This window comes from Sinohyriopsis cumingii, chromosome 18 (genome assembly GCF_028554795.1).
Source record: "Sinohyriopsis cumingii isolate HCF-2022 chromosome 18, ASM2855479v2, whole genome shotgun sequence".
In the NCBI taxonomy this organism is placed as follows: Eukaryota; Metazoa; Mollusca; class Bivalvia; order Unionida; family Unionidae; genus Sinohyriopsis; species Sinohyriopsis cumingii.
In genome coordinates, this window is record NC_142978.1 from 28,494,686 (window position 1) to 28,506,458 (window position 11,773).

An 11,773-nucleotide genomic window follows, 5' to 3' on the forward strand; every position below is an offset into this window, starting at 1 on the left:
GTTTCTGACCTGACCAAGCTGGTCTTCATGTAGTTGGACAACCATGGTAAGGAACTTTGGAGGACAGCCGAGCTTTTCCACAGTCTAGTTCTGCTTACCATGTCAGATGACCTAATGCATTTGTCAGGTCCACAAATGTGATGTACAGTCCTCTGTTTTGTTCTCAACATCCTTGATCTGTCTCAGGATGAACACTATGTCAGTTGCGCCCCTATTGGCTCTGAAGCCACATTGACTCATTGGAGTGTGCTCTTCTGCAATGGTGAGTACTAGACTGTTCAGAAACACTCTAGCAAGGATTTTGCCTGCAATGGAGAGCAGAGTTATCCCATGGTAGTTTGAGCAGTCAGACTTTTCCCCCTTGTTTTTATACAAGGTGATGATGATTGCATCTTGGAGGTCTAGTGGAAATTTCCCTCGCTCCCAGCAGCAAACAAAGAACTCGTGAGTTTGGTGTGCAATGCTGGGCCTCCTCTCTTCCTTATCTCTGGTAGGATACCATCTTTTCCTGCAGCCATTCCTGTCTTCAGCTGTTATATAGCTTTTAACAGTCTCTTGCAGTGTGGGTGCCTCATCGAGTTCCATCTTTGGTGGTTGTTGTGGGATATAATCAATAGCTGCCTCCTGACTGTAGTGCTGAAGAGGGTGTGGAAGTGCTCTGACCAGCGGTTCAGGATAGATTCCCTGTTAGTATGTAGCTCTTGGCCATCTGCACTCCATAGGGGGCTCTGTAGTTGAAAGAAAGGACCATACACTGCTTTCAACGCTTCATAGAACCCCTTGTAGTCACCAGTATCAGCATACAGCTGGGTTCTTTCTGCAAACTTTTTCCACTATTCCTTTTGTATGTCTCGGAGCCTGCACTGGAGGGAGCTGCAGATAAGTCAGAAGGCTGCTTTCTTCTGTGGACAGGATGGTTGAGCAAGGTGGGTTTGGTACACTGATTTCTTTTTGGCAAGCTGTTCTTGGATTTCTTGGTTGTTTTCATCAAACCAGTCTTTGTTTTTCTTAGTAGTGAATCCAAGAATTTCTTCGGATGTTTGCAGAATGGTAGCCTTGATGTTATTGCACATCTCTAGATATGGCGGAAAATTAGGTTCTTCAAGTCTTTTCTGCAGGCTTTCTTTAAAATCTGCCTTGATATCTGCACACAAAAGGTTTTTGATCTGGAGTTTCCTTCTCGGGGTACCTCCTTGTTGTCTGGGCCTGGGCTTGAAGTGGATGTTGAGCTTGCATCAGACAAGACGATGATTTATGTGTAACTCTGCACTGGGCATCACTCTGATATGAAGGACATATTTTAAGTTCCTCTGGCATACTATGATGAAATTGATTAGGTGCCAGTGTTTTGATCTAGGATGCATCCAGGTCATATTTAGGCTGTCTTTCTGCTGGAATATGGTGTTTTTGATAGTGAGCTGGAATTCTGTACAAACTTCAAAAAGCAGGCACCCATTGTCATTGCAGCCACCCATGCCATGTTTCCCAAGAATGGCATGGCTTTCCAGGCTTCTGAGTCTTGGCCCACATTGGCATTAAAATCTCCAAGGATGATTATTTTGTCGCTCTCAGGGATGCTCTTGAGAAGTCTGCGCAAGTCAGTGTAGAATTATCCTTTTCAGAAGGATCTGCCTGGAGTGTTGGAGTATGTACACTGAAGAGTGGCATGTTGTTGGTTCCCTAATGGGAGATGCATGTACATGATGTGATCGGTGTGACCAGTGGGAAGGTTTGTTAACTTGGTGGAGATTGAGTCCTTGACCATGAAACTGACTCTTGAAAGTCGTTTTTGAATCTTTGGTTTTCCTGACCAGTACAGGGTGTATCCAGTGTCGAGTTCTCTCAGACTTCCTTCCTCTGTAAGGCAGACTTCGCTAAGTGCAGCAGTGTCAACACCAAGGCGGAGAAAGTTTGTGTGCGATTAAGGCAGAGCATCATTCTGGTCTGTTGCTGTTGGCTGAGTCTAGCATTGTTTTGATGTTCCAACAAGCCAGTTTTAGCCTTTTCCCATACAAAAAATGATGTGACACATGATAAAGTGATTCGGATGACAAAATCTGTATATAAGTCAATTTGGAGTATAAGACGAAGCTAAGATTTTCAGGTAAAAAGTATCTTATGGGCTGGCAAATATGGTAACAGAATGAGCAGAAATCATGGTTTTTGTTTTCAAGATGTACCTTTCTATTTTCATTCCATCTCTCCTATGTTCAGAATATTCCCACTTTTTACAACTGAAGGGGGGTCTCTTTAAATTTTCAATTCTAGAGTAGACTGAGGATCTGTGATGATATATCAATGGGTAAAATCTTGGACATTTTGAAGGAACACAGTTTTTATAATATAGTTTTATCATATATTTTAGGAATTTTATATTATTTGTTTTCATTAATTTTTAATATCTTTTAAGAATTTGATATTTTTCAGTTTTTATCTTTCATGTATTACATGTTTACATTTTTTTAGAAAGGATTATCTTTAAAAAAAAAAATTATTTTTTTCTTTGCATTTGTGAAACCTATATTTTAACAGTACTATATAATCAGTATCAGCCAACATGCAGTTAAACCTTATACTATACATATGTAATTGCTTTCCAGAGGTGGCTGCTTAAAACAGGTTTAACTGGATTTTAATTGGAAAGGTCAAAAATAATTTGTAACGTTTAATGACATCCTTTTCTACTGTTAATGTTGTTTCTTAAATCTGACAAGAATCTTCATTAAATATCATATGAAGAGAAAATGGCTAATTATTAAATTTGTAGACACATGAATTGGTTATCCCTATTCAATACTTCTAGGAATTTTTAGATACATGTATTGATTATCCTTATTTAATACTTCTAGGAATTTGTACCCATATGAGCTCTACATTAAAGGCGAGAGTTATGATTATGTACTCAGAGAAACTAAACAGAAAAAAGTCAAAGTTGCAAGGAAAAAAGTTGATGTTCATGTTTCTAAAGTAGTTGAATCCAATTCCAAACCTGTTGCAATCAAAGAGAAAGTTTTGGGCTTTGAAACAGTGCAAATAAGCAGAAAACAGATATTGGCACTAGATGAAGGTAATTCTTTAAGAAATTATATACATTTTATCGTTCTTTCACTGTATTGTGAAAATTGTATTTAGACCAATAATTCAAGAGCTGTAACTAGAAACATTTATGTAGATCATGATATCCTGTAATGTGAATTTTGATTTCTCACCAAAGCATTGGTAGGGCAGTTATTAATACCCTTTGTCCATATGTCCACCTGTCACACCCTGATTCAGGCCCCAAGTGGTCTAAAGCGCTCTCCGTTACGGATCACTGCCATCTCACCTTTATCTGCGTGGGTTCGAGTCTTGGATTCAGCCAATGTTGGTATGTGAGAAAGCTTGCCAGTAGCTTCTCGTGGGTCGGTGGTTCTTTCCAGGGTTTTCCCGGGTTCTTCCTCCACCATTAATACTGGCCGCCATGTATAGCCTATCGTGTGCTGAAAAATGGCGTTAAACCCAACAACAACAACAACAACAACACACCCTGATTAAGTTTTCTGGCAATGTGATGTTCAGGTATCAATGTTTCATGAATATATTTCTAGTTTGATGCATCAAGCAATAATGTGTTTGAAAACTATTGTCTTCGCTTACCTTTGGAGTAGCATACTGGAAAAGTAAATATGCTTGGAACAATCTCACATCTTGCTTATGGTAAATATATAATAAAAGAGATTTTCTATGTAGAATTGCATTTGAATGTGTTGTAACCTGGCCAGGCCTGTTTAGGGGAATATGCACATTATCTATCAGTGTGTTCTGAATTGGCTAGGCCAGTCAAGAGCAATAAATGATTTCCCTGTAGAGATGTTCTGAACTTGCTGGACCTGTTGAGTGGAAATGCCTGTGAAATGTTTTCTATACTGGCCATAAAAACTGGGGTTTATAATAAGTTACAGTTAAATCTACAACTTTGGAAAGCCCCAAGTATGCTTTATAATTGTGGCTAATAATTCAGGCTTCCATTTTCAAATTTCCTGTGTTTGTCAGTGGTAATGATCTGTGGTATAATATTTCCATGCAAACAATGAAGTTTCAAATATTCAGTACACTACATGTTTTTTGTTGTTGCTTATAACAGATTATCATTAACAAAGAAACCTCCCATTTTAAGTATTACTGGCAGTAACCTACTTGAATTATTGGCCATATTTGTCTCTCTAATAAAAACTTTAACATCTTTAACAGTTAAAACATTTGCTTAATTTGTATAGTGTCACTCATTTCAAATGTAGATTTTCTACTGTATCAGTATTCTTATCTATGAAAATTATTAAATTATAAAACTATTTTGTATATTTTTCAAGCTATGGAAGCTAATTGTTGATATCATTCATAGGTTGTGGTAAATTTCATGTTATTACAAATTGATGAAAGGTCAGAGGTCTATATTTTGCAAGCTACGCAAAGCATGATATCATTGATAGTGTGGTTAACTTCATTTGCTTACAAATAAATGAAATGTCAGAAGTGTGTATTATATTTTATTGACTCTGTTTTTTTCTCTTTGTTGTTGTTATAGGGTTTAATGTCATTTTTCAGTACAAGATAGGCTATACAGGGTGACCAGTATAAATGGTGGAGAAAGAAGAACCTGGGTAAACCCAGGAAAGAACCACCGACCAACGATAAGCTACTGGCAAGCTTTCTCACATACCCACATTGGTTGAACCCGATACTCCAACCCATGCAAACAGTGGTGAGATGGCAATGGTCTGTAACAGTGAGCGCTTTAGACCACTCAGTTACACTGGGTCCCTTTTTACTTAATGGCTTGGAACTAAAAGATTTTACATTTCAGTAGAGTTTTCTGTTAAGACTATAACAATTTGTTGTTTCATTAAGACTGTATGACAGGTTCGTATTTTGTTAAGACTATGACAATTTGTTATTTTGTTAAGACTGACAGGTTGCTATTCCGTTAAGACAATGACAATTTGTTATTCTGTTAATACTGTATGACAGGTTGTTATTCCATTAAGACTGTATGACAGGTTGTTATTCCATTAAGACTGTATGACAAGTTGTGAATTCATACTGAATTTTAACCATCAAGACTGTATAGTTTAATATTATCAAATCAGCTGTAAGAAAACATTTCAGATACTAAAAGTTGATTCTTTTGCATACCTTAAACACCTTCAGAAAATTCTTTATGTGGTTGTCATTGATGTATTGGGCTGAACATAAAGCACACACTGCTTATCTTGAATTCTGCAGGTTGTATATAAAAGGTCATGAAATATACTTATGCTTGGTTATTTATAACAGATCATGAAATATATTTGTGTTTTGGTCAGTAAACTAATCAAAGTATATAGTTTTGACAGAATCACTTTGTGACATTGTGATTATAGTCCTTGTATTGCATCCTGTAGTATTCCACACAAACAAAATAAAACAATTATTCCTGATATGATACTGTAACAGGATAGAAACTGAATGGGTACAGATTTAAGTGAAAACATTGAACACAATCTACCGGTATGCAAATGAAAGACATTTGTGATAATGAAGGATGCAAGTCCCAAAACCCTCACCATAAATATTGATGCAACAATGAAATGAATAAAGAAATATGGTAATAATAAAAAGCATCAACAAAAAAACACTATTCTCTAATAAAGCACTGCCTTACACACCATGATATTAAAGATGAAACTAGATATGAATACATAAAAAATAATCATTCACCAAGTGATGTCAATGTCATCATGCAAAACTAATGAATCTTATATTCACCATACTATGAATATGATACATTATGACTCTATGGTCTTAAGACAAGTAAAAGAAAAGAGTAAGAAACCTTATAAAACTTAATAAATCATTTATTTCCATAGAATACAAAGTGAAAATTTAATAGCATGCATCTTACGGCATTGCAAATTAAATCCTAAATAATGCTAGAATAACAGACACAAGTCCTAATAATTAAATTTCTAAATCCAAATTAAATCCTACACTGAAGCTGTTGATGTGTCTGTCTTGGCCTCTGTAATGGTGATGTACCAACAGTCTCGTTGGATCACGATAATACAATCAAAGAATAAATCCTTACTTGAAATGCCAGTACAAATTGAAGTTTTTATTTCCAAGAATATTATTTTTGAAGAGCACTTTGTGCTTCCAAAGAAGAATCACTCGAATTAAATAATTTTAATAAATAAAATTCCAACTAAAATGAATCAAAAATACAATTGATTCTGCTAAGAACTTAAAGCACAAATGATTAATTTTTCCAGTAACATGATTATATAATCCTCTACTTTACCTCATGTCACAATTAGCATTTTCTGAAGAAAAACCCCCATTTCGTAATGGAAAACAGCTTTCTAGAATAATTCTAATGTTTACTAGATAAAATCTCAGTTATAATTAGAAGGTCTGTTACTTAAATTATAATATAGATTATGCAATATGTCAGGTAGGCCAAATATATGTATAAGGGAATCTAGACCCAGACCCCAAAACATGTTTACTTCTGTTAATAATGATCCTAATATTAAACCCATACACACAGAGAATATTTTAGATATGTAAGTTTAGAAAAAATCAATAATTCGGGTCAAATAGAAAATGAACTTGATTTTGGAAAGGTTATGTCCAACAAAGATTGTTACATTACAATAGCATATAATGAAATTGAAATAAAGTATTAAAAAAATAACTAACAAACAATGCAAATTAAATAAAATAATTTTTTTAATAATTGTTAAATAAATAAATTAAATAAACATAACAGATATGATAAAATGTGTGTGGTTCATGTAACTGTATACACTGCTGTACTGCCATTCACTGTGCCCTATTTGCTAGCAACATTGCCATACTGCCAGATATGCTACCATGCTATTAGCTGCTCTGCCACATTGCCAGCTATAAATAAACCAAAACTGGCTAGCAGATTAGTTTGAATAAACATCAGTGATAATAAAATATGTACACCCAATCAATCCTTTCCAACATATTAAAATATACATTCATAATCGTTCCAAAAAGCCATTTAAATAACACACTACCTTTAACATTCCTCCATGTAAATATCTTGACAGCAAAATGACTATTTTTTATATCCAAACATGGTATAATTGACCAGCATTCTAAATATCAAGAATTAAAGATTGTTATTTATATATTTAATTGTTTGTTAGTTAGTTTTTGAATTTTTTTAAAATTTCATGACATGCTATTGTAATGTAACATTGTATGCTGGACTTGACCTTGTCTAAAATTGAGTTCATTTCTGCTTGACCTGATTGATGTTTTTTAAATTTCATTTTATGTAAACAACTAATACATATCTAAATTATTCTCTATCTGTATGGGCTTAATATCAGGATCTTTATTAATAGAAGAAGTAAATATGTTTATTTGGGTCTGGGTTTTGAACTTTCCTAAGTGAATTTTACAGTTTATCGTTTTGATTTTGTAAACATCCGGATCATTCTAGAAGGTTATTTTCCATTCATTAATGTTATTTATTTAATAAAAATGCTAACTGTGACCTGAGGTCAAGTAGAGAACTCTATAGTCTTGTGATTGTGAGGATTTGGTCATCCATGCTTTAACTTCTAGCACTTTCAAGTTGTATTATGTTGCGACCAGTTGGGTGAATTTTATTTTCTTCAAATTATTGAATTCAAGTGATTATTTTCTCTGGAAAATAAAAGTGCTCTGATAAAACTCTTGGATAGAGACATTCAGTGGAATTTTTAGCGTAGTCAAACCTGGAATTATATTTCTGTGATTCAACATAAGACTGCTGACACATCAACACTTTAATAGCTACCACAAATACATCATCAACTTCAGTTTGGGGAATTTTTTTCTGGACTTTTACTGACTTTTATTCAGGACTTTAAATTCCTAGGACTTGTGTCTGTAATTCTTCAGTTGTTTTGGGATTTAATTTGCAATACCATAAGTTGTTTCTTTTTCTTCTCATTTTTACTTTGTATTCTAGGGATATAAATTATATTTGTTGAATTTTACAAGGCTTGTTGTCTTTCACTCTTTTCTGTTACTTATTTTAAGAGCATAGACTCATAACAAGATTAAATGGTACATCCATATGAGTCATTTAATGAATGGATACAAATAGAACTTCTTAAAATAAACTAGTACTCACAATTATGGTTGTAATAAACTGTCTGTAAAGTTGACAGTACCTGAAAAGATCTTGGGATCACTGTGCCCACACATAGCTTATGCATCCTATAAGTACTAAAAAAAAAAACTTGCAAAACCCAAATACAGGTATCTCCTTTGAAATGACCCACAGTGAGATGCACCTACTACTTGGTTACTATAGTCAAGGTCAAAAGAAAAAGAAAACTACTGTAGGTAAGATATAATCATTCTAAAGCACCACTAAGTTATTTTCTTACCTTATTTCATGACAGATAGATATTTTGGATAATATTAATTAAAAAATGCCAAATAATTTAAAGAAATTATTCCATTAGGTGATGGAGAGGATTTTACTGACCTAGAGATCATGCTTGGGGAACTGGAACAAGATTATGATGCCTTGTCACACTTAAGTGAGCGTAAGTTTAAATATAATAAGCACCTGACTTCTAGTTTTACACCCAATTATTGCTAAGTGAATGCTGCTACGAGAATATGTAATTTGTCATTCAATGCTACAGAGCTAATTAAGCATGATAAATTACTCGTCAAGATAAAATCAAAGGTTTCTGTAGCTCAAGTCTACATAATTAACTGTTGATCCACAATTAATGGTGACATAACAGGTGATAAAAGTGATTACCTACCAGTACTGGTATGGATAGAACCCAAATCACCTAAATTTACCTTAATCAAAGCCTTTTGACACATTTATAGTATTAGTTTCTTCATTATACTTTTATTGCTTTTCCTTTCAGTTTGTCAGAATTATACAAAACGTTAATAATTCCCCCCAAAAATTCATGGGAACTTAAATTCATGAATTTTCCACTGTCTGAGCTTGCATATTTATAGGTATTTAATTTCATGAATTAACTTCATCATTTTCCCAAATAAAGAAATGTTTAGTTTTCTCATGATCTGTCAATAACATATTGCCTGTATGCATAGTATTGAGTCATTTCAGTTTTAATATTTTGACCATATCATTGTTTATTTCATAATCTGTTGTAAATGTGTGATACTATAATGTCATTATTAGTGAGACCTTTAATTGCTCTACTGATATGCCACTTCATGCATAATAGGGGTAGGTAGTACATTGCCAGCTTTTGTGTGGGTCTCACTTTTAAATGTACAATTTGTAATCTACTAGTACCCAATTGTATTTTATAAAAACATTGAAAATTGGCTTTGTAGTTATGGAAGATTCAAAACTTAGATTGAACAAAAACCTTCATACGTATCATTTAAACTTAAAAATAAAAGATACTGTTTGAGACATACTTACTGATGTTAATCATTGAACTGTTTTCTATAGTCATAAAATCCAGTCATATTAAACTATAATCTGTCTTTCAGAAGTGGACATGTCAAAGAAGAGAATGGGAATCAACATTCTCTATCATGATGAATCTCCAAATTGTATTCTGTCACAAGGAATCCAGCCAGCCAATACACCATCAGAGTTTGGGTTTGCCAACCTTCCAGGTTTGTTGAATCACAGTATGAGTAATCGTAATTATCTCCAAGAATTAGCCTAATTACTCACACAGATTCTTTGAGGTAGGTAATTAATCCAACATTAACCATTACAAAATACACCTCTCCCATGATAACATAGACCACACTAAAGCGAGGGCGCGAGTTACCAAGGGACCTCCCAAAAATCTGATAGACATCCAGAGAACTGTGGTGATTGGGGGGAACTGGGCTGTTTAATGACTCAATCCTCGTTTTACAATTGCATTGAGAATAATTGTCAATAAAGCGCTTTTTCCAATGAAGTTGTTAGTTATTCTGTATAAATTACATTTATTTTTAAAATGTCCAACAACTGAAAGATTGATAACATGATTCCAACTAGTTGCAACAACCTACATGGTGTGCAAAAACCATTCATATATTATGTCACGGCTTTTTGTTTTGTTGATTAGTCTGGTTCCATGAGTGGTATGGATAGTATTTTCTGAAAAAAAAGGATCTTCCAAGCAGGAAACCAGACTAACTGTTGATACACCACCAAACAAGATTACTTTTATTTAAAAAAATGCAATATTTCTTGAGACCATTGTCTATGTCGAAACTCAATTTTTTTAATTATTCAATTAGTAAGATATTGATGCTGTGATTTCATTGCAAGTAACAGTGAAACTTCTTATCATCCTTGAGGATATCTGTACGTGAAAATTCAGGAATTCTCTGAAACTTGTTTCCCCACAATTGTCCATATCTGTAACTTTTTTCTTAATTACACCTCCTTTGATTCAAAAGACGTAATTAACATGATAATAGAAAAGGAGGCCCGGTTTTTATTTATTGCAACAATACAACAAAATGCTTCCGTTAGTCCGATATAAAAACATGGTCGGCACTTAATTAGGTTCGCAGAGAAATGCTCGTGGACATAGCTGTTACAGTAGATTGACACGTTTTATGTTTAATTACAAGAGGACACATTGCACTTATGATGATTACACTTAAAAGGAACTAAAAGATAGAACTAGAACACAAATTTCAGTTCATAAAAATATATTTAATTGGTATTTATTTATTAAAGTACTGCCTCTACTCGGCCTAAGTGAAATTTTCATTGATTGAAATTCCCTTGAATATTGTTAATTATAGTGTACTAAGAATGTTATTTGGAAAGAAAATGTAACAAATTTTATGACTTCTTTTTAAATTTGATATTTCATAATGTTGATTAAAATTTCCAGGTCCTATCTACCGTTTTCGATGATAAAACGAGCGATATATCAAAATTTCCATTACCAGTTTTGATTGCGATTTTCTTCAGGTTCAACAAAATAGGATCAGTTTTGGGGTATTTTCTGATTTAAAAATGGGATCCATGCCCGACCGCGCATAATAAACGGGTTCGCAAGTTATCAGAGCACGAGTTATCAAGGGAGTGGTGTACAAGTTAATGTTTGTTGAATAAGATTTGCTTTGATAATGACTCCAAGATGAATCTCATAATTTGAGGATGAATATAAAAAATGTAAGAAATAGAAGAGAAATATGACCAAAATGTTAGGAACAAAGATGTTTTTGGTATTTGTTAATAAGGGAGGGACAAAATTGAATGTATTTTAATATGTTAAATACTATTCTGAAAGTGTGGAAAAAGGTAAAATTCTACTGATAGAAAGAAAGAAAGAAAGAAGAATATATGCACATTTATGCATTTAAAAATACACAGGAGCAACAAAAAATAAGGAATAGCTTAGAAAATTAAAGTGAAAACAAAGCCCCTTGACCACGGTTGGTAGACTTCATAAGCAGTGGCTGTCTAACTAGCTTGGCTTTTTGGCCAGGACCGAAGTTGGTAAACTTCAGGAGCAGCCTTGCTGACTAGCTTAGCTTTTAAGCCAAGACCATAGTTGATAGACTTCATAAACAGTCTGACTGACTAACTTAGCTTTTAGGCCAATGCAGAGATTTAAATTGCATTGTTGCTGACCTGCTAGGTTGTGGAATAAAAGATTTTAGTATAGTTTGTCTCAAACTACCATGCTGGAATTTAAAACTGAATATTTTGAATTGTTCAAACTAAATAATAGGAAGAAAAAAAAAATTCTCCAATATATTTGTT

General features: G+C 33.8%; 1 protein-coding gene across 1 annotated transcript in view; it reads left to right on the forward strand.

The window, feature by feature from the left end:
* LOC149776291 (uncharacterized) overlaps positions 1 to 11,773 on the forward strand; it is a 42,713-nt gene that overhangs the window by 25,239 nt on the left and 5,701 nt on the right. The window contains exons 9-11 of the mRNA XM_089942746.1: positions 2,850 to 3,067; positions 8,511 to 8,594; positions 9,538 to 9,666. Coding sequence (XP_089798872.1) covers positions 2,850 to 3,067; positions 8,511 to 8,594; positions 9,538 to 9,666 — 431 coding nt within the window. The remainder of the gene's footprint in view (positions 1 to 2,849; positions 3,068 to 8,510; positions 8,595 to 9,537; positions 9,667 to 11,773) is intronic.